Below are 24,291 nucleotides of genomic sequence, written 5' to 3'. Positions count from 1 at the left end.
ATGAATTACAAGAAGACAAGTTGATTTTACAAAAATTCCATCCTTGTTTATTCAAAAGTATATAATTTTGAAGTTCTTTTGTCAAAATTTAAATCATCCCTTTTGAAAATGTTTTTTAAATGATGGATTTTTAACAGATCGTTGTAAGGAGATTAGGTTGTTTGAAAAATCTTGTTTGGGATTTTATTGGCACAGATAAATTCAGGGTTAAACTCTTTGTTACAAGACAAGATTCTAATTATTTGCGTTTATTGTTTTTTTTTTCTGTAAAAGGAAATGTTACTCTCCATGATATATATATATATATATATATATATATATATATATATATATATATATATATATATATATATATATTGCTATAGAATTCTTAAGAATGAAAGGTTGGAAAGGAAACAAAAAGGAAACAAACCATAATTAATGTCCATTATGTTGTTCCCACTTAGCAACATAATGCAGCAAAATAAAGTTAGAATTTTTATTATGTACATTGAAATGACTTTACATGCCAGTTTATAGGAATATTTTCAAACTTGGGTCATGTGACACATTTTTTGGTTTTGTACATGATCATCTTTTCTTACTTTGATGTTTTTGGAGAGTCTTGAAAGAGAAATATCTTTAGATTTAGAAAATGCATGTTTTATATCTAAAATGTTCTTTAATTCCATTCAGTAATAGTCATATGTGAACCTTGATAAAAGTAATTTCATCCTGGAAAAACCCAGGAAATGACCTCAAAATTTATCTTGAGAAAAGCGTGGCAACCATGATTTAATGATGTTGCCTCCGTAATAGATACATTTAATTATGTTGCCTCCGTAATAGATACATTTAATATTGTCACCTCCCTAAAAGATACATTTAATGTTGTTGTCTTCCTAATAGATACATCTAATGTTGTTGCCTCCCTAATAGATGCATTTAATGTTGTAACCTCCCTAATAGATACATTTAATGTTGTTTCCTTTCTAATAGATACATTTAATGTTGTTGTCTTCCTAATAGATACATTTAATGTTGTTTCCTTTCTAATAGATACATTTAATGTTGTTGTCTTCCTAATAGATACATTTAATGTTGTTTCCTTTCTAATAGATACATCTAATGTTGTCACCTACCTAAAAGATACATTTAATGTTGTTTTCTTTTTAATAGATACATTTAATGTTGTTGTCTTCCTAATAGATACATCTAATGTTGTCACCTCCCTTATAGATACATTTAATATTGTCTTCCTAATACTAGATACATTTAATGTTGTCACCTCCCTAAAAGATACATTTAATGTTGTTTCCTTTCTAATAGATACATTTAATGTTGTTGTCTTCCAAATAGATACATCTAATGTTGTTGCCTCCCTAATAGATACATTTAATGTTGTTTCCTTTCTAATAGATACATTTAATGTTGTTAATTCCCTAATACTAGGTACATTTAATGTTGTTGCCTTTCTGATAGATACATGTGATGTTTATGCTCATAAATTGGCCATAAACAGACAGCAAGTTCTGTAAATTTTACTCTTTACTGCCAAGAAGCTGGCATATAGTGTTGTTTGAATAAGATTGTACAAGACATTCCATGCATCCAGAGGATCCATTCAGCTGGTGCCATGCATTCAGATGGTGCCAAGCATTCAGATGGTGCCATGCATTTAGATGATGCCATGCATTCAGATGGTTTGAGATGATTGTTGAATATCACTGTCCAGCCTATGTCAAAGAAGTGAGGCAAATGCTTGGTCTCTCTAGTCAAGTGGTTACTTTAAAATAATTATTCTTAAGACAGATTTTGTATTTCTTCTATGTCCTTTTTTCACACTCTAAGGAAGTCAGCTTGGGACATTAAATGGTTAGTTTCATTTACTAGTTTCAGAATGTCAGTTTCTGTTCTTTCATGCTAATTTATAATACATCTCTGTTGTGCATGCAATGTTATGAATTTAGACATCTCTGTGCTGTGGAAGATAAGCAGTCTGGCTCATTACCAAGATCTGTCTTGTAACATGTAACCAAGAACGTGTCAGGAAGGAAAACTCTTTCTTTATACAAAATATTGTTGTACTGTAATTATTTGTATGCAGCACTTAGCTGCCAAAATTGTTTTTTTGCTATTATGAATGTAGAAAGACCTTGAACTTGTTCTCTTGCTGTAGGCTTCATAACATTCATGTATTCATCTCTGAGTGGAATTACAGTCAAATCCTTTGATCCAGAAATATATTGATGTTGGTTTTAACAGGAGCTAAAAGTCAGCCATTGTTGTATTTGTGTCAGGACTGAGATGGATGTAATTTAATTGTGATGTTAATTGTAAGATAAATGTTGCAAAATTCTTTTATGTTTTAGGACTTTGTCATGGTACCAGAGGAAATGGGCATTGACGTATCAGGTCAGTATGGTGTTCATACGTAGCAGTCTTAAGCATGCCATTCAGATGAGAATATTTTAGCAGTGTCATGGTTGATATGAATGAAATTGTGCAATAAGCGATGAAACAGCACTTTTTAAACAACCTTCAGGGAAATTTTGAATTTCCAGAAAGTTTATAAAACATGTAAAACTAATAATTTATTTCTTGATTAGCTGCATTTCATCATTTGTGGCCAGATTTTGCTAAAACTTCCAGCTCATAAATTCATTATATATGTTCATCCATTCTTTCCTTCATCTATCTGTCTGTAATTGCTAAGACACTGTTGCGTACAGTTTTGTAACTTTGCTCGCAAATGCATTTTTTTAAGGAGATAATGGTAGTGTTAGTCCTTCTGTCTTCATTCAAACTTAGTATGTGTGGCATAAGCTATGATAAAAGTGAATTCATCAAACTTCACAATGATTTTATTTCAAGAATATTTTGTTTTAAAACCATGAATATAAATAACTTCATGTTATTTAGCAGTTATAAACATGCTGCATCATTATCCAGTTAGCCAGTATACAGTGTTCATTTCACACTAGACCATTGAGCCATTGACCATAATTTGTAATTCTTGATGAAAGTTGCCTGTATGGGGCATATAGAAAGACCCCAGAAAAATACTACTATTGTTAATTGCCAACTAATTGAATTGACCACAACTCAAGGTAACTTACTGATTGTGTGTCTGCAGAAGAATCACAGAATGATCTATTTCCTTAGGTGAGAACAAAATTGACTGATTTGTATTAGCAAATTGACTGATTAGCTTGGGCTCTAATTGAGCATTGTGATTGATGATCATGAACAGACCACATAAAGATAGAATCTTGAGCAAAACACTTCATTGTCACTAAGCCCACCATAGTGAGAAGCAAGACATAGCAGTGATTTTTGTGGTGGTGGTGGTGCTGGTGTTGTCAGCAACAGTTTGTAAAGGTTTACATAGAAGTTTCTCATTTGCTTATGTTTGCTTAATCTCTTGATAGATTCTCATCATTTTTGGCATGAATCATTATGAACACGTTCTATGACATGAATACTTGCAACTTTTACCATGGTATTATGGTCATGGAAAAAGTTTGCACTACATTTTTGGCTTAAGTTTTTTCATTTGTTTATATTTCCTTGACTTGATGGATCCTTCATTCATGAGACGGATCATTATGAAGCTAACACTGTTTTGAGGTACTCTTACTACATACCTTTGACCTTGAGGTCACAGTCATGGTATAGTTTACAGTAATGCACGAGTTAAAGTTGTTTCATTTGGTTATACTTGCTAAACACCTTAACAGTTTATTTATCAAGCTTGGCTTGAATCATGAACCTAAAACAGTTCATTCCGTGATATGCACACCTTTGACCATGGGTCAAGGTCATTGTTTTAGAAAGTTGTCATTACAGTTTTATTGATTATTTTTTCAGGTGCTTATATTTCCTAAACTCTTTCATAGATTTATCTCACACAGGGGATAAATCGTTATGGAGCTAAGCCCAGGTTCCATGCTAGGTAGGCAATCCAGGCAAAAATAGTTGCCCACAGAGTTGTCATTTTGCCTAAATACACCCAGAAAGTGAAGTTCACTTTATATTGCCTTGACCTAATGCTGTTGCCACAATTCACTTTTGTTTGGTTTATTGCATTAATAATCAAAAACGTATGTGCCAGTATTCTGTTCCAAATTTTTTTTGTTTTCAGGTCAAGGTCATAAAAAATTTATATTATGTTTTTCATTCAAGATTAAAATTTATTTATATTTCCTAAAAACCTTGATAAATTTCTTCATAATGGATTAATCATTATGAAGCAAAGAATTCATTCTGTGACATGCTTGCTCACTCCTGACCTATGGATCAAGGTCATGTGTTTTACATCAGTATTCTGATCATGACAACAAGGCCTTGGTCTTGTTTATTTCCAAAGTAATATACAGGAATGCAAATATGTAGACTCCAGTATTCCAAATAAAATACAGAAATTGACCCAAAAATGGAAAGCCTGTGGAAGGGAGACATATTGAAATTTGAATTTTTCTGATAAGAAAAAAGCCCAGGTACTTGTGTGCTCTAAATAACCCAGCTTTTTTGTCTAGACAGGGCCATTTGCCCCTTTTTTTAACTTAGACAGGGCCCTGGGCCCCTTTTTTCAGTTATGGAATGAACACTGAATATCTAATGCATTATTTTTATGTAAAATCATAAAATAACATTTCAACAATGGTTTTGTAATAATATAATATTTCATTTGTTTTCTTTTGTACCAGATGGGCTGGACAAAGATAAAATGATGGATGAAGATGTCCATGGATGCAGGTAATGCTTCTTTATTATATCATTCTTACATTTCTGTTAGACCAAGTGAGTCACTGGTATGGTGCTGCTTGACATCCTTGTGTCCATCAGCTATTATGCCAAAATAGGCATTGGCTGGCACTGTTTGACATCCATGTGTCCATCAGCTATTATTATGCCAAAATAGGCATTGGCTGGCACTGTTTGACATCCATGTGTCCATTTGGTATTATGCCAGAATAGGCATTGGTTGACACTGTTTGACAACCATGTGTCCATTGAGTATTAGATCAAGCAAGTCATTGGTATGGCACTCTATGACATCCATGTGTGCATTGGTTATTATGCCAAATGAGTCATTATTATGGCACTGTTTGGCATTCACATGCCCATCAGTTATTTTGCAGAAGTGAGCCATTCGTATGGCACTGTCTGGCATTCATGTGTCCACCAGCTGTTATGCCAGGTGAGTCATTGGTATGTAACTGTTTGGCACTCATGTCCATCAGCTATTATGCCAAGTGAACCAATGTTGTTGCACCATCTGGCACTCATGTGTCCATCAGCATTGGTCTGTTATCATTCACATGGCTATGGTTTGATCTGATTTTGTTCAAACTGGAAATATTTGTTTATATCCTTAAGATATCAGACAAGTTCTTTATCTAGCAAATTTCAAGCTTGTTAATGAGGAGATCTTGCAGCTGATTGCTGATCCTGTTTCCATACTGGAAGTCATATTTCTGATACCAAGCTCTTGGATGAGTTCATTATTGAGCAAGATTTATAATTATTGTGGTGATCTTCCATCTGATGGAGCCAGCCTGTTATAAGACTGTATTTTTTATCCAATTTTAAGTAAACTTGGTAAATAGACTAAAATCATCAGGCTGTCCGGTGGATTTTATTATGAGCAAAATCAGGCCGTCCAATGATAAGGCTTTCCAGTGGGTTTTTGTATAAGCAAAATCAGGCTGTCTAATGGTCAAGCTGTTCATTGTTTTTATTTTATTTTATTATGAGCTATCAGGCTGTCCAGTGATCAAACTTCCAGTGGGTTTTTTTATGAGCAATATCAGGCCATTCAATCATCAATCTGTCCAAGGTTTTTTTTTTTTTTAGCCACATCAGGCCATCCAGTGATCAGGCAGTTCAGTGGGTTTATTTTGAGCCAAATCAGGCCATCCAGTGATCAGGCAGTTCAGTGGGTTTATTTTGAGCCAAATCAGGCCATCCAGTGATCAGGCAGTTCAGTGGGTTTATTTTGAGCCAAATCAGGCTATCCAGTGATCAGGCATTTCAATCCATATTGTTGAAAATTCATTGCATTTTGCAGTTCTCAAATTGTATGTTATGTAAAGAGTTTTTTCTTTCCTTTTTAATACACATTTTCTTTTTAAAGGAAAGCAAGGGAAAGACTCATTGTTTATCATCACAGGTTTAGGTTACACAGGTTGTTTCCTTGTAAACATGATGCAAACCAGATAGTAATTTTTTTTGAAAGGAAAATACATAAATTTCAAAAGAAAAATTTACAAAAGTAGAGGAAAATAACCCTAACCCTAACCCTAACCCTTTACACATTAGGTGTTATTATGAATAAATTGTTGTTTGTAACTCAAGAAAAAAATATAAAAATATAATAAAGAAAATGTACAGTTGCAAGCTATCAATAACTGTGCAGTGTTGTAATTAATGATCATAATATCTGTATGCAATCAAAGTAATTTATTTAATTGCATTTCTGATATTGATTTTGCTCTGGTAAGATCATCATTCTTGTAAAAGCCTTGTCTAAGTTGATAAAAAGATTATTTCTAAAATCTTTGCCAATTGTGGAATTACTGAATATTTTTTTAAATGAGTTTGATCACCTTGACAAAAGATACCCACTCCAATAAACTCATGGTCTTAATGAAAAATAACCCACTCCAAGTAATTCGTGGCTTCACAACAAAATACCCACTCCAAGAAACTCATGGCCTTCACAACAAATATCGCTTCCAAGAAAGTCATGGCCTTCACAACAAATATCCACTCCCAAGAAAGTCATGGCCTTGACAACAAAATACCCACTCCAAAAACTCATGCCTTCACAACAAAATACCCTCTCCAGTAAAATCTGGGCCTTAACAACAAATATCCACTCAAATAAACTAATGGCCTTAACAAAAAAAACCACTCACTCCAAGAAACTCATGGTCGGAACAAAAATACCCACATTTTTTAATAATTAGACCACCAACATCCGAAATAAATCAAAGAAAATGTGATAGCAGGTACTCGTGCCTTTTTGATTGAGTTAATGATTGTTTTCAATGTAGTGATTACCACCACACAAAACTAAATATTGTATACTTATTTCAGTGATACCCCACCCCCATCTCTGAACACTGTTACAGCCAATCCAGCTGCAGTGAAAGTTATGTTCAAGAAAGACTCTAGTGGCAGCCAAAATGCAAGTCGGCCATCAAGCCTCCAGGTTACAAGCCCTACACCATCGGCTATGACCACTGAGCCCATACCTGTGCCAACTCAAAGGAGCAGATATGAGAGAATGATGGGTAACTCACCAGCCAGTCCATTAGCTGTGGACAAACTGCAGGATGCAATGGGAGCAGAGACACAGCAGAAAATGGTATGATACTTCATTTGCATATTGTTTATCATCTTTGAAGTAATAAAATTGATTGAATAAAATCAGTTTGTTTTTAGGTGGTGTTAGATATTATTGTTAATTTCAACTTTCCGTAAGCAATGCCTGACCTTTACTAAAAATATTTTCTTTTTAGTTCTGTTATGAAGAATATAAGTTTTACTGATACCTGTAGCCTGCATTTTCTGACTGCATATCTTAGTGAGTGCCAGATTTGGCCCATTGCATTCTAATATATACCATCAGAATAATGTCATTCTCCAGCGTTAAGATTATGCATGAGAACAACTTCCTTATCCTTACTTATCTTGTATGTATAGACCGCTCTAGTGGCTTAGTGATTAGAGTGTCCGTCTCAGATGCGGGCAGTCGTGGGTTCGACCGCTGGCTGAGTCATACCAAAGACTTACAAAAATGGTACTAACAGCTGCCTCGCTTGGTGCTCAGCATTAAGAGGTTAGTGTTAGGACTGGTCGGCCTGGTGTCACGATAATGTGACAGGGTGGGACATCATATTATATGTCTGTGGCATGATATCCCAGTGCTAGACATCACTATAACTGTCACACTGCAGACATCGTAGTGATATGACTGAAAAATTGTTAAAGCTACATTAAAAATCCAATACATTTAATGTTATATTCCATATAACGCATATTTGGTATGATGCATATTTAGTGTTATATTCTATGTAACAAAGATTTGGAATGATGCGTACTTGGTGTTACACTATATATATAAAATGCAAATTTGGTAAAATTACCTATTTCAGCTCTTTATTTCTTTATGTGCCTGATTCAGTTAATATCTGTAGATATTGGTACTTGTCTTTATGTGCCTGATTCAGTTAATATCTGTAGATGTTTGTACTTGTCTTTATCTGCCTGATTCAGTTATTATCTGTCCATTTTGTATTTGTCTTTATCTGCCTGATCCAGTTAATATCTGTCCATTTTGTAATTGTCTTTATCTGCCTGATCCAGTTAATATCTGTCCATTTTGTACTTGTCTTTATCTGCCTGATTCAGTTAATATCTGTCCATTTTGTACTTGTCTTTATCTGCCTGATCTAGTTAATATCTGTCCATTTTGTACTTGTCTTTATCAGCCTGATCCAGTTAATATCTGTACATTTTGTACTTGTCTTTATCTGGCTGGTTCGGTTATTATCTGTACATAGTTGTACTGTCTTTACCTGTCTGATCCATTTCATATTTGTATATATTTTTATTGTTGTTTGGGTTTTAACACCATTGTTGTTTGGGTTTTAACACCATTGTTTTTGTTTGGGATTTAACACCATTGTTGTTGTTGGGGGTTTAACATGGCAGTAAATATAACTGGCAGAGGAAGAAACCTGAAAAACCCTAGAAAGAACCACCAACCCACGGGAAGCTGCTTGCAATCTTTCGCACTCACCCACATTGGCCTGAAACTCTAACCCATGTAGACAGAGGTGAGATAGCAGTGATGAAAAGCATTTTAGACCACATGGCCATTAAGGTTTTTGTACATATTTATACTTGTCTACCTGATCAGTTAGTATTTGTACATCACATTTTCATGTCTTTATTTGTGTCTCAGCACATATTTGTACATGTCTTTATCTGCCTGATTCATTTAATTTGTTTGTGCGTAGCTGTACATAGCATTATCATCTGTTTAGATTAATTTTTGTCTGTTGGTTACTAATATCCTCTTTCTTTAATTCAGGACTGTAATAAGAAGGAAATTAGTTTGGTTCGGCAGGGGTCTGAAACTAGACTTACTGCACCTGATGTTGGGTCCCTCTCTCCACCAGGTAAATGTCTTACACATTCATTTGTTACTTATTCAGTTGATTTTCATTTGTCTTATTAGATCTTTCACTTGATAATATCTTTTGGTTCATCTATTTGGTTACATCTGTTTGGTTTATACACCTCTTTATTGTCATGCTGCTCACATTGTCATCTCAATAATATTCAAAATATTTTCATTCAATTTGTTTTTCTAGAAAAACAATTAGTCCAAGGTCTGCATCATATATTAAGATCGATTTTGAAACAAGAAAATGATGCAAGTCTCAGTGTTTCAATTTTATACTTTCTGCTGACATAAAAGGAGTTTTAGAGAAAAAGGTAGTCTTATTTTAAAATGACCATTGAATTAGATTGCAAGCCGTCTTAATGTTGGCATTCCCATTTTTTGGAAGGGACATTTTAGGAATTAATAGATTTAGTTTACAAGTGCCATATGTTCATTCACAACTCCACTTGCAAAGTCTGTTTGGTAAGGTAAAAGAAAGTCAGCACATTTAAGATAGTTGTTATCACCTACATCATAGATGAGGACCAAAAATCAGGACAAGGTTCCCAGACACTGAATTTTTCACATGGGCAGGCATTCCAAGCATCCACACTCAGATGATACAGTTGAGATGGGCAGGCATTCCAAGCTTCCAGGCATTCCAAGCATCCACACTCAGATGACGAAATTACAGTTGAGATGGGCAGGCATACCAAGCATCCACACTCAGATGATGAAATTACAGTTGAGATGGGCAGGCATTCCAAGCATCTACACTCAGATGATGAAATTACAGTTGAGATGGGCAGGCCACGTTCTCAGTATGTCAGAAGATTGACTACCAAAGATCTTTTATAGCAAGCCTAAGGAGAGAAAGCAATCTCGGTGGTTTTCAGAAGAAAAGCTTCAAAGATTCCATCATATCATCCTTGGAATGCTTAACGCTGACTGGGGTCTTGAGAAGATCTCACACATGGCCACTCTACCTGACACAGTCTTGTCTATACTGGAGCTAGAAACTTTGAATGGAGGAGAAATGGAGTGGCAGTGCAGAAGCATGAGCAGTGTAAATCTCAGAACTGCAGCACATCCTTTTTTGATACAGCAAACCCAGGCAGCAGTCTGCCACAGGCACTGTAGAGCACAAATAAGCCTATCAGCACATCCTTTTTTGATACAGCAAACCCATGCAGCAGTCTGCCACAGACAGTTTAGAGTACAAATAAGCCTGATCAGCCACTCATGTACTCAGAGTCATCTTTGAAGTTGAAGGATGGCCAGCAATACCTTGGCTGAAAATGTTATTGCAGTAATTTAATTCAATGAGAAGGATCAGCATTGATATTAATGAAATTATGCAGTACATTATCAAATAACTTGAATAATTTTTGCAAAACCCTTAAGGGAAATTTTTCAGTTCCAGGAAGTTTTCTAAAGCATCTAAAACAAGTGGCAAGATGGATTGGAATTCCAGTACATGAATTGATGCTGTAATGCCCATCCTTGTTTTCCTGTCAATCTTGCATTGCTTAGACATTGATCTGTCAACCTTGCATTGCTTAGACATTGATCAGTCAACCTTGCATTGCTTAGACATTGATCTCTCAATCTTGCATTGCTTAGACATTGATCTATCAACCTTGCATTGCTGAGACATTGATCTGTCAACCTTGCATTGCTTGGACATTGATCTGTCAACCTTGCATTGCTTAGACATTAATCATGAGATGTGCCATCAGTCTGAACTGTGTAATGATATGAATAAAGAAAGTTTAAAAAATAAAAATAATTATGACCTATACCATCTTGTTGGTAATGTGGTTAATTGATGAACAACTAATATTGATGTTCATGTAAATTTTATTTTCAGTTCAATTTTCAATTGGAACACCACCAGGACAGGGAGGGCAGTGGCGTAGATCAAGTGTGTCCAACTCTCCCCGTGGTCAAGGTAGCAGCACACCTCCCCTCAGTATGAACACATCTCCTCTGAAGAGATCGAGTAAGGGAAGATAATTATATGTGCATAATTTCAGTATTGACATCTTTAGTCTTTATAAAACTCTTGCAATGATACATATATCATGTACACTTGCTTATAATGGAATTCTGAAGCTCATGTACATTTTCTTTTCTATAATGACATTTGTGTACAGTGGACAATAGTATGATTTCTCTGATGTCCTTTATAAATAGATTCCCTGCATGTTTATTAGTTACAGTGTGTGTGTACACACACATACACACACACACACACACACACACACACAAAAAAGCGAATGTATCTGTGCCAGTTCATGTATAGAAATGTTCAACGATTCTCTCTCTCTCCCTCCCCCCTCTTTCTCTCTCTCTCTCTTCACAGGTGTGTTGTTTGGCAAGCTTATTAACTTAATAGGTATGTCATTTGCATGCATATTAATGTTATAGGTATTTTGTTTGGCAAGGGTATTATTTTACAGATGGATAAAAGTGCTTTATGCATAATACAAGGTTATTTTTCATATCATTGTTTGGAAATTTGTCTTATATTTGGAAAGATAAGATCTCATTAACAGTAGATCTTATAAAACTGAATGAGGAAGTTAAACTACAAGTAAGAAGTTGTGTACAGAGGGAAATAGACTTGTAGTTGTCAGTTTGCTTACACACATTTCCACTATACTATTTCAGACACCACTCCTGTACGTCTCTCCCCCATACAGATATCAGCTCTTCTTCCCCTTCCCACCATCCAGGGGTCCCCTACTAAGGTTCCTGGTTCCTTCCAGTACCCAACAAGCAACAATGGGGCCATTGAAGCCCATTTATGGTCACAGAGAGCCAGCAATGTACCTGAAAACATTTTTGCTAAGGAGTTCAATGGAAATGGTGAGTAAATAAATGGAGGCTTTCTGGATGGATTAGCTGTTTTTGTTTGCATTTGATGGCAGTGCTAGTTTGTCAGTTATGTGGATTTTGTCAGTTATGTGGATTTTGTCATTTCTTTTTCTCTTTGTACTTGATTAAATAACATAATAATTCTTTTGAATTTAACAGTTGCAACAAATAATTTCTTTCCTATAAGCAGCGTAAGTTGTAAAATTTGTTGAAAATAAAATGTTGGTCAAGCATGATGGTAATTTCTTGAATTGCTTCTTTGAAAATTGACCTAATAATAAGCAAGCATGCAAATTAAGGTTTATATCAAGTATTTAATTGCATTAACTTTGATAAATATGAATGCCAGTAAATGTTACCATTCACACGGTTGAATATTGATGTTGATAAATATGAATGTCAGTTAATGTTACCATTCACACAGTCAGTTGAATATTGATGTTGATAAATATGAATGTCAGTTAATGTTACCATTCACACAGTCTTTTGGATATTGATGTTGATAAATATGAATGTCAGTTAATGTTACCATTCACACAGTCAGTTGAATATTGATGTTGATAAATATGAATGTCAGTTAATGTTACCATTCACACAGTCTTTTGGATATTGATGTTGATAAATATGAATGTCAGTTAATGATACCATTCACACAGTCAGTTGAATATTGATGTTGATAAATATGAATGTCAGTTAATGTTACCATTCACACAGTCTTTTGGATATTGATGTTGATAAATATGAATGTCAGTTAATGTTACCATTCACACAGTCTTTTGGATATTGATGTTGATAAATATGAATGTCAGTTAATGTTACCGTTCACACTGTTGGATATTGATGTTGATAAATATGAATGTCAGTTAATGTTACCATTCACACAGTCAGTTGAATATTGATGTTGATAAATATGAATGTCAGTTAATGTTACCATTCACACAGTCTTTTGGATATTGATGTTGATAAATATGAATGTCAGTTAATGTTACCATTCACACAGTCTTTTGGATATTGATGTTGATAAATATGAATGTCAGTTAATGTTACCGTTCACACTGTTGGATATTGATGTTGATAAATATGAATGTCAGTTAATGTTACCATTCACACAGTCTTTTGGATATTGATGTTGATAAATATGAATGTCAGTTAATGTTACCGTTCACACACTGTTGGATATTGATGTTGATAAATATGAATGTCAGTTAATGTTACCGTTCACACACTGTTGGATATTGATGTTGATAAATATGAATGTCAGTTAATGATACCATTCACACAGTCTTTTGGATATTGATGTTGATAAATATGAATGTCAGTTAATGATACCATTCACACAGTCTTTTGGATATTGATGTTGATAAATATGAATGTCAGTTAATGTTACCATTCACACAGTCTTTTGGATATTGATGTTGATAAATATGAATGTCAGTTAATGTTACCATTCACACAGTCTTTTGGATATTGATGTTGATAAATATGAATGTCAGTTAATGTTACCATTCACACAGTCTGTTGGATATTGATGTTGATAAATATGAATGTCAATTAACGTTACCATTCACACAGTCTTTTGGATAATGATGTTGATAAATGTGAATGTCAGTTAATGTTACTGTTCACACACTGTTGAATATTGTTGTTGATAAATATGAATGTCAGTTAATGTTACCATTCACACAGTCTGTTGAATCCAGCTCTCTATAAATGGGAGTTGTTTTTAAGGCCATAAAGTTTTGTACATGCCTTTGATAATAAGAAGGACGAGAATATATAACCTGGTTTATGTTTGCACTGTAAAGTTGTGTAGAAAAGTTTAATTTGAAACAAATGCTGTTAATTTATTTCCTATTTATAGTTGCCATTGCTGTTTTATTCTCTATTTATAGTTGCCATTGCCACACATCTGAAGGGTCTGCATGTCTCAAAGACACAACCAGAATTCAGAAACGTTGCCGAGGATGGAAGGAGCCTGTTGTCACAGCAGTTGTTCAGGGACGCATTTGGACCACATTTACATGGTAAACTACACATGATCTCAACCTGTAATTGTATTGTTACACTCAAAACAGTCTCTTATTTGACAATATTTATTGTTTAGTATTGTTGTCATTTTGGTGCCATTGCCATAATCTTTGTCATTTTCATCACATTACCAACACCACCATCCTCCTCCATTTAGATGATTTTGGTTACAGGAATATTTTCTTTTCTTAGGCTTAACATATCCCTTAATTAGGTGTCATATATTCTTTTCTTTGTGATTGCATATCCTTTAATTAGGTGTCATAGTCTTTTCTATGTGATTGCTTATCCTTTAATTAGGTGTCATATGTTCTTTTCTATGTGATTGCATATCCTTTAATTGGGTGTCATATATTCTTTTCTATGTTATTGCATATCCTTTAATTATGCATCATATATTCTTTTCTATGTGATTGCATTATCCTTTAATTAGGCATCATAGATTCTTTTCTATGTGATTGCATATCCTTTAATTGGGTGTCATATATTCTTTTCTATCTGATTGCATATCCTTTAATTAGGTGTCATAGTCTTTTCCATGTGATTGCATATCCTTTAATTGGGTGTCATATATTCTTTTCATGTGAGTGCATATCCTTTAATTAGGTGTCATATATTCTTTTCTATGTGAGTGCATATCCTTTAATTAGGTGTCATATATTCTTTTCTATGTGAGTGCATATCCTTTAATTAGGTGTCATATATTCTTTTCTTAGATGTTGCATATCCTTTACATATCCTTAGCTATAACAACTTGAATACATTGTTCTAGGTTCCTTATTTTAATACAAGTCAACATATTAACATCACTTTCTGTGAATTTCATTGATACAGATACACCTCTGAAACCTTGTGTAGTATTGAATTATTCATTGGCTGTGACATATTTTTACCATTTTGTGGAAGTACTTTACTATTACTGTCAACAATATGGCACCTGTCTTTTCTTTTTGTGGAAGTGCTCTACTATTATTGTCAACGATATGGCACCTGTCTTTCTCTTTGTGGAAGTACTTTACTATTACTGTCAACAATATGGCACCTGTCTTTCTCTTTGTGGAAGTACTTTACTATTACTGTCAACAATATGGCACCTGTCTTTTCTTTTTGTGGAAGTGCTCTACTATTACTGTCAACAATATGGCACCTGTCTTTCTTTTTGTGGAAGTACTTTACTATTACTGTCAACAATATGGCAATATGGTCTTTTCTTTTTGTGGAAGTGCTCTACTATTATTGTCAACGATATGGCACCTGTCTTTCTCTTTGTGGAAGTACTTTACTATTACTGTCAACAATATGGCACCTGTCTTTCTCTTTGTGGAAGTACTTTACTATTACTGTCAACAATATAGCACATGTCTTTCTTCTTGTGGAAGTACTTTACTATTACTGTCAACAATATAGCACATGTCTTTCTCCTTGTGGAAGTACTTTACTATTACTGTCAACAATATAGCACATGTCTTTCTCTTTGTGGAAGTACTTTACTATTACTGTCAACAATATAGCACATGTCTTTCTCCTTGTGGAAGTACTTTACTATTACTGTCAACAATATAGCACATGTCTTTCTCTTTGTGGAAGTACTTTACTATTACTGTCAACAATATGGCACCTGTCTTTCTAAGCAGAGCCAAATGGACACTGGTAAAACAACAAGTACTATCACAAAAATGAAAAGTAGTGGCTATAGTAGTTACATATTTTGGAATACGGCCCATTCACTTTGCATAAAATTCTCTTAATGCCAGACTAAAACCAGAGCATGAGTAAATCACATGACGATAGCCTGGTTAAACCTAATGTACTGGAGAACCAAGAAAATCTATCACACTGTTCTGCACAACCATGATGATTCTGTGCAGAGAAAAGCCTGGCAACCTCTTGTAATGCAGACTGTCACATTTACATTACTGCTACCACACGGTCATTGGTCTTGCATCCCATCCCCTGGATATGCATGGTTTAAATTTCATCATTTAAGAGAAAAAGACTCACCTATTACAAACAGTATTTCAATAGATTCATCTCTCATCTGACCAAATATTTTGTAGTAAAAAATAATTCCAAATTGAATAATGCAAGTGTTGGTCAAAAAAAGGCTTGCAAAAGCTTTAAATTATTAAGTAGCTTCATAAATTCAGTATTAGATCCTTTCCTATTTGAATTCTATGAGTATCACATATGCTTTACTTGTGATATTATAATGTTACAGGTCAACTAAGTGAAGGACCTGTAATCCCATTTGCTCAAGGTTATGGAGTGAAACGAGAGCGAGTGAACTCATCTGATAGTGACAAATCAGGATCAGCAGAACGGGGAGAGCGCTCTTCTGGCTATTTCCGCCGCAACTCAGAAATCTCACCCCCACCGTCTCTTATGTACACCCAGTCACCACCCAACATGGAGGGTCCTATCACATTTATAGCTCCAGAACTGACAGAGGAGACGCTAATGGATGTAAGTACCTAGTGGAGAACTTTGTAATCCAAGATTTTTCCTCGAACACTAGTCAGTTTTTGTAAGAATGTTTTGTTAAATTTGAAAAAACTCTATATGTAGTGTGCACTGAATTTTCACAAGGAGGAAAAAAACTTGATAGTTTCACACATTTGAAGATACAACCACTGACCATCTGTTGACAGATGGTAATATAAAAAGCATTGATTGTATATCTGCAGAAAGTAATAAGTGGTAGGTAGCTTGTTTTCAACAGTTCTAATGCAGAGCACCAGTTAAACAGTGCTGTTCCTTGCAGTGCAGTGCTTGTGCTGTTCCTTGCAATGCAGTGTTTGTGCTGTTCCTTGCAGTGCAGTGCTTGTGCTGTTCCTTGCAGTACAGTGCTTGTGCTGTTCCTTGCAGTGCAGTGCTTGTGCTGTTCCTTGCAGTATAGTGCTTGTGCTGTTCCTTGCATTGCAGTGCTTGTGCTGTTCCTTGCAGTGCAGTGCTTGCGCTGTTCCGTGCAGTGCAGTGCTTCTGCTGTTCTGATGCAGAGCACCTGTAGAGTAGTGTTTTTTGTTGTAGCTCATGAGGTGGTAGCATCAGACGTATAATCCAAGGGTCATGGCTTCAGTACACTGCCCATGCTGGAATGGGTTGGTTGTCTTGGCATGTCCTTGGGAACTGTCCATGCTGGAATGGCTTGGTTGTCTTGGTGTGTCCTTGGGGAACTGCCCATGCTGGAATGGGTTGTTTGTCTTGGCGTGCGCTTGTGAACTGTCCATGCTGGAATGGGTTGGTTGTCTTGGCGTGTCCTTAGGAACTGCCCGTGCTGGAATGGGTTGGTTGTCTTGGCATGTCCTTAGGAACTACCCATGCTGGAATGGATTGGTTGTTTTGGCGTGTCCTTAGGAACTGCCCATTCTGGAATAGGTTGGTTGTCTTGGCGTGTCCTTAGGAACTGCCCATGCTGGAATGGATTGGTTGTCCTGGCATGTCCTTAGGAACTGCCCATGCTGGAATGGGTTAGTTATCTTGGCGTGTCCTTGGGAAAATCACTTGGGTCCTGCTTCCTCAGCATGGTACAACTAAATAAAGTGCTCTTAAAATCGAATAAACCAACCATGATGTCTTCTTTTTTATTTAAATACACATAATAAAAGAATGGCCAACCAACCTAATAATCCTTTATGTCTTCTTTGTCATTTCAATACACATAATAAGAGAATGGCCAACAAACCTAATAATCCTTTATGTCTTCTTTTTCATTAGGATGCACATAACATGACAATGGCCAAGCTGAACTTTGTATTAGATCTGGTAGAATGCATATTAGAGTTGGCACGTATCAAGGGAGCAAAATTGAAGACATTCACTGACAGTGTCATCTGTAGACAAGGGGAGGCATTGTCTGCAGAACTTACACCAAAGTTAACAGACACACAGAGGTAAATTTTGAATTGGAGGTCAGAAAGTCGTCCTAATATACTGAATAAATTTTATATTCTGTAGCATATGAATGTTAACCTTATTCAGTTGGACTACTAATTCATCCAGACTGGTCCAACAAATTAATTTTCTAGCTTTAAGTCAGGTACTCTGACTCAACAGAAGTTTGAACTCCAAATTTTTTCGAATCCAACTTCAGCTATGAAAGAAAAGAAGTGATTTGCTGGATAGAGCAAAATTCACAGTAATTTTTCACAATTAATGCTGAAAAATTAAATGATATACAAAATTGTGCATATTTGTTAAGCCCTTCATTTACTTCTCGGTTATTTTTATCCTTTATTAGAAAAATCCACCCTTCTGGAGAGGTAACTGCCCATCCCCAATAAATGTTCAGTTCTTCAATAGACCCAGCTAGATGTCACTATGTACTGAGAGTAAAAGATACATTCACTGTTGCTTTGAATAACTGAGATATATTCTGAATTAATACCCGGCCTTATAATAGGTCAGCATAACCAATTGTATTAAACTACAGTAAAATGAATACAGATGTTATAAAAAAGTCAGATATTGCAAAGTACATTGCAAGGTACCTTTCAGTTTTTATTTAATGTCTCAGCTTGAGTATGGATTATGATACAATGGTATGTGTTTGGAGATCCCTTGGACTTCGTTATATTTACTGTGCCTTGTTCAGCCAACTATGAACAGAAAATTTCCACCACTTAGTTTACAGACCATATGAAGTTGTACTGAGTTGTATACAAGTGTAAGTATTTCTATAACTGTTAAACGGAATCATCAGAATCTATACCCACTGCTGCTTCACTTGGTCTGATACAGAAAACAAGTCTCACTATTAGACACATCTTGCCAAGACTCCTACTGAATCAGAATAGAACAATTGTAGGCCTGTGTGAAACCTTCCTTGATATAGATGTACAAAATAATGAACTTGGTAAAGATGCTTATGGAATTAAAGAAAAGACGGAACAGAAATTACTGAGAAAAAGGTAGGTGGGGATAATTGTATATATATAAACATTCAGGTTTCCTGTGAACCCTTGAGATCAGTCAGCTGAAGACTATATGCCATCTATTCAATGGTCTCTTGAAGAAAGAAGTTTGAAATTGAGGCAGCACCCGATCTAGGAATTATTATGATGAGGGATGTCAGTATTGACAACTTCAGTTGTATAATGCAAGATGGTTAAGTGTGACTGAATCTTGTGGCTTGTCTGAACTTGTTACATCACCTACTGCACTGAAACGTCAAGTATACAAATTGATCATGTTTATAGTAATAAGTCAGAGAATATCATTCAAGTGCAGGACCCATATATATACCACTCTGGTGGCCTAGTGGTTACAGCGTCCGTCTTGGATGCGGGAGATCATGGGTTTGATCTCTGGCAGAGTCATACCGAAGACTTACAAAAATGGTACTAACAGCTGCCTCTCTTGACGCTCAGCATTAAGAGGTTAGTGTTAGGATTGGTCAGCTCGGTATCAGGATAATGTAACTTGGTGGGACATCATGCTACATGTCTGTTGCATGATGCCCCAGTGCTTGACATCACTATAAACTGTCACACTGCAGACATCATAGCGATATGACTGAAAAATTGTTAAAGCTACATTAAAAATCCAAATACACACACACACAGGTCCCTTATATATCAGTAATTGACCAAATTGTATCACATGCAAAGTAAGGATATATATGATGCAACGCATAAGGTTATCTCCTATAGATACTTTTGAGAATCGTTAATTAAAAAAAATCTGATTTGGCAAACTCCTAAGTCTTTTTTTTATAAAAAATGTAGAAGACTCCACTGAAGCACTTCAAACTTGATTCTATTATGATCAGCAAACTCCTTTAAAAATAGAAAGAGTGAAACACCCTCAGAAACCTACATGGCTTGTAATAGAAATCACTCAAGTCAGACAGAGTAGTGACTGTTTTCATAAAATCAATGATTAGCACAACAACAGACTTGAGCGTAGTATATCTGCTGTTGTGATTCAGTGTGCTGAAAGAAATGTTTGTAAATATCATTTGAAAATGCTGAAAGTCTAACTTTGATAACAAAAAGGATTAGGTGAAGATTACTATAAAGTGGCCTGAGAGCTAGCACATCTGACTTGGATGCAAGAGGTCATGGGTTTGAACCTTGTGTGAGTCATAACAGAGATGTTACTAGTTTGCTTGGTGCTCAGCTTTAAGAGGTTGATGTTGGGACTGTTTGTGCTTGGTGTCAGAGTAATGTGACTGGGTGGGACATGATGCCACATTGCAGACATTGTAGCAATATGACTAAAATTGTTAAAGCTACATAAAAAATCAAAATCACACAATGGCCGAGTGGTCTAAAGTGCTTACCGTTACTGATCACTGCCATCTCACCTCTGTCAGCATGGGTTTGAGTCTTGGGTTTGGCCAATATGGATATATGAGAAAGCTTGCCAGTATCTTCTTGTGGGTCCATGGTTCTTTCCGGGGTTTTCCCAGGTTCTTCCTCCACCATTTATACTGGCCACCATGTATAGCCTATCTTGTGCTGAAAAATGGTGTTAAACCCTACAACAACAAAATCACACACACACTATTATTAAGCTGAATATTGTTGTGCAATGAATAGCACATTTATCAACCCCCTAAAATCCAAGACAGTGTTGCCTGGAACCAAACCAAGATTATCAGTGGACAGAAATCCAAATCTTGAACTGTATTATCTTCAGTAATCTAATAGACAATGGTTACACAGAAAAAGTTTTGGGAGTTCAGGCTGATGAGACTCGAGATTGGTATATGTAAGTGTATGTAAGTGAAATATGTTTGTGCTGTAGTAAGTTGAAAAATTTACTTTTTACAGAAGATAAAATCTTATCTGTCACTTGGCCATGGAAAATTATTTTACAATACATTTGTTCTTCCTCTTTTGGACTACTGCTGCACAATTTGGGAAAATACAACTTACATTAATATTAAAATGATCTACAAACTTCAACAAGGGCAGCAAGATTTATTCTAAGTTTACCATTTGATACACCATCCAAAATTATAATCATGAAATTTAAATATCCATAACTTGAATATAGATTAGCCTTCTGAAAGTCTATATTTATGTCCAAAGCAACGGTTTAACTTTATCCACAGGAACTGAAATGTTTCATTCTGTCATGAGAACGGTACCAACGACCTAAATTGAGATTGATTACAAATGATCATTGAAAACAAAATTGTTGTAAATATTTTCCAGCTTATTCTGTTAATGCATTTCATTTATACTTTGTGCTTTTATACTTAATGTATTTAAGCACGCTTTAATTTTTTTTGTTGTATTTACCATTCTTTGTTCATCCAGTTTTTAATTGCGTTACCCTCATAAAATAAAGTTTTTATTATTATTATTATTATTATTATTATTATTTTACAACCAGGTATTCTTTGCATAATGCACTGACAGACCAGGATCTAACAGTTTATTAATGCAGCGCTCACAAGAGCATGGTATAAATATGGGCTTTGAAATGTACTTATGTTATTCAATCCTAGAAATTGTCGAATCATCTCAGTAAGAATTGTGATATAACTACTTTTTATTAGTAATGTCGGCATGTAAATTTTTGTTACAGACGTGTTGAGCAACTGATTCTTTATGTCCGATCTCTTCACCTGTTGTCCTCCTCTCTGCAACTGGCCCGTGATGAGATCAAACAGGGACGTCTACAGGCCACAAACTCGCTCAAGTCAGGTAGTTTGCCTTCTCGATACACAGCAGTTAAATTCAACATTTTCAAGCCTTGCGTTTAGTACAGATTTCTTTGTAGGACTAGAAGAGTGCAAAATTTACTAGTCCTACTGAATCTTCATTTGTCATTCCCATAAAACAATCAGATTGGTGTCAAGTGAAACAGTACTAGCCTTTGGACCACTGAAATCATGAAAACTACTAGACCAACAAAAGATTAATGGCATTGGACCATTTTTTCTTCAGAATGCATTACTATTTGGTATTATAATTTACCTCGTTAACACATTTCAAACATTCAGCATGGTGTAGTGGCAGACATGGAAGTAGTACATTTTTTATTTTATATGCTGATTGCCTGAAAGTCCATAAAAAATACTGAAATGTGTCAGCCAAACATTTTATATACTTACATGAAGTACAACATAAACCACATATCTGCTTATCATGTGCTTTTGTTTGATTGGGTTTTTTTTTAATGGCAAAAGTTATGGATCTTGTTCTAATTAGTTACAGTAAAAAGAAAGAGGAAATAAATGCAGGATGTTTATAATCAATTTGAAGCTCCTCATGATTTTTAAATCTCTTACAGTGGTTCGGCAGATGAACGAGTTGTACCATCGTTCTGTGTTGTTTAGTCGCCAGTTACAGCAGAGGCTTGGTATAGCAGTACAGTCTGCCCTTACTCCCAAACTTCTTGTTGCCACAGCAGACAAGCTCCTCTATAATTACGCTATAGAGATGGTAAGGAACAGATTTTCTCTTTTAATCTTTTAAGACTATTCATTGATATTTCAAGTCTATTCATTAATATTTCATATTTTGTTATCCTGTATGGCTACCACAGTGACTAGTTTTATTGCTCAAGAAATCAGAGAAAGAAAAATAGTCTGATCTTGAATTCAGGGAATTTTTTTGACAGTAGAGTGCCTGTTCCTTCAAGGGTAACTTGTGTTAAATGAAAATGGTGCTGACCTTACATTCAGTATGGCTGCCACAGCAGCCATTTTGAAAATCATATCACTCAAAAATATCTGAAGCAGTTAAATGTAAAATGTGGTTATCCTCAAGTCCAGGAAAATTGTTTTGGGATGGTAGTGCATTAATCCCTTTGGTATGCTTGTTATTACTCTCACTAGGCGAATAATGTATAATGTATTCAGTTTGTTTATTGCTTTTTGACTTTTAAGTAATAAATGTGTAATTATTCAGTTTTGTCAGTCTTAAATGTATTGTATCTAGGTAACAAGATCACTGTAAAGTGTAGTTCAGCTTTTTGTCTTAAATTTACCAGGTAACACGATCACTGTAAATGAGTATAATTGTTCAACTATCAGCTGCATCAATATTAGTATTCTACATTGAGTTTTGTGCAATTCATACACTCCTAATTCACTATTTCTGGGGTCAAACAGTTTAAAAATGAACTCCAGCATTGAGGCAAATTTTAAAATATATATTTACCCAGAATATAGTGGTACTGTAGCAGCTATTAGGGACACATGAAAGTTGATATTGAAATTCAGTTGTGTTACAGGTTGTTTTCCAGAACTTATTTTTTGATCCCACAAATATGAATTACAAAAATGAGACCAGTCTGCTCCCATTGGCAAGCATTTATTTAGTGTATGAGTGAGAACGAAGCTGAGATGGATAAGAAGAGATGGAAAACAGGTTCCTAGTAGAAAGTAAGGTATATCATTGAGCAGAGTTGGCAATATTCTTGACAGAACATCCATTTCATTAAATTTTCATGAATGAATTGAATGCTGCAGGAATGAGTAAAATCGAATGAATAGTGGTTGCTCATTTAAAACAATAGGACCCTTCAAAATTCACAATCAAGTACCAAAGAATGTCAATTTTTCCAAAAGCAAGAGAAATCAAACTCAAAAATACATGAATTCACTGTAATGTTAAGCATTGTTCACCAATAAGTCATTTCATGGAGCCACATTCAGGATCAAATATATAGAATGATTTTTGTCTTGTGATTTTTGTTCCACTTGTGGAACCTAGGCAAGACGTGAGAATCACTTTTCTGATGACCTCATTGGTGGCATTGGTGTCACTGATCCTTTTGTTTTCATTTGTCTCAGTTTCTCTAACACTGTTACATGAATAGTCCTGAAATTGGATATGTTTGTTGATCATTTACAGTAATGCTCATGACATACAAATGATGGTCACAGGGATCTACAATGACATTCCACTGCATTTGGAATATACCTTTGTAGATTAGGTGTTCAAGACATACAAATGATGGTCACAGGGATGTACAATGACATTCCACTGCATTTGGAATATACCTTTGTAGATTAGGTGTTCAAGACATACAAATGATGGTCATAGGATCTACAATGACATTCCACTGCATTTGGAATATACCTTTGTGGAGTAGGTGAGAGATGGTATTCTGATGAAATTTTGTTTACCAAAAGTTATATATTCAGGCTTAAAAAATTTAGAAAATAATTTGAATATTTTAATTCAGCTTTCTACTGGTGCAGACTCAGACACAGAGATAACAATAACCTTATCAAAAAAATAATTAAAAATCTTTTTCTGTTT

The 24,291-nt window shown here is 35.1% G+C and overlaps 1 protein-coding gene across 1 annotated transcript in view; it reads left to right on the top strand.

Annotated features, from left to right (window-relative positions):
* LOC149779690 (serine/threonine-protein kinase unc-51-like) overlaps nt 1-24,291 on the top strand; it is a 92,234-nt gene that overhangs the window by 56,466 nt on the left and 11,477 nt on the right. Inside the window, exons 14-24 of the mRNA XM_089940537.1 lie at nt 2,352-2,394; nt 4,689-4,737; nt 7,084-7,354; nt 9,086-9,173; nt 11,031-11,162; nt 11,834-12,031; nt 13,933-14,064; nt 16,287-16,531; nt 17,783-17,958; nt 21,605-21,723; nt 22,313-22,464. Coding sequence (XP_089796663.1) covers nt 2,352-2,394; nt 4,689-4,737; nt 7,084-7,354; nt 9,086-9,173; nt 11,031-11,162; nt 11,834-12,031; nt 13,933-14,064; nt 16,287-16,531; nt 17,783-17,958; nt 21,605-21,723; nt 22,313-22,464 — 1,605 coding nt within the window. The remainder of the gene's footprint in view (nt 1-2,351; nt 2,395-4,688; nt 4,738-7,083; nt 7,355-9,085; nt 9,174-11,030; nt 11,163-11,833; nt 12,032-13,932; nt 14,065-16,286; nt 16,532-17,782; nt 17,959-21,604; nt 21,724-22,312; nt 22,465-24,291) is intronic.

The sequence above is a fragment of the Sinohyriopsis cumingii genome, chromosome 17 (assembly GCF_028554795.1).
Source record: "Sinohyriopsis cumingii isolate HCF-2022 chromosome 17, ASM2855479v2, whole genome shotgun sequence".
Taxonomy (NCBI): domain Eukaryota; kingdom Metazoa; phylum Mollusca; class Bivalvia; order Unionida; family Unionidae; genus Sinohyriopsis; species Sinohyriopsis cumingii.
Note: the sequence above shows the minus strand (reverse complement) of the source record. Positions and strands in the feature narration are given on the sequence as shown.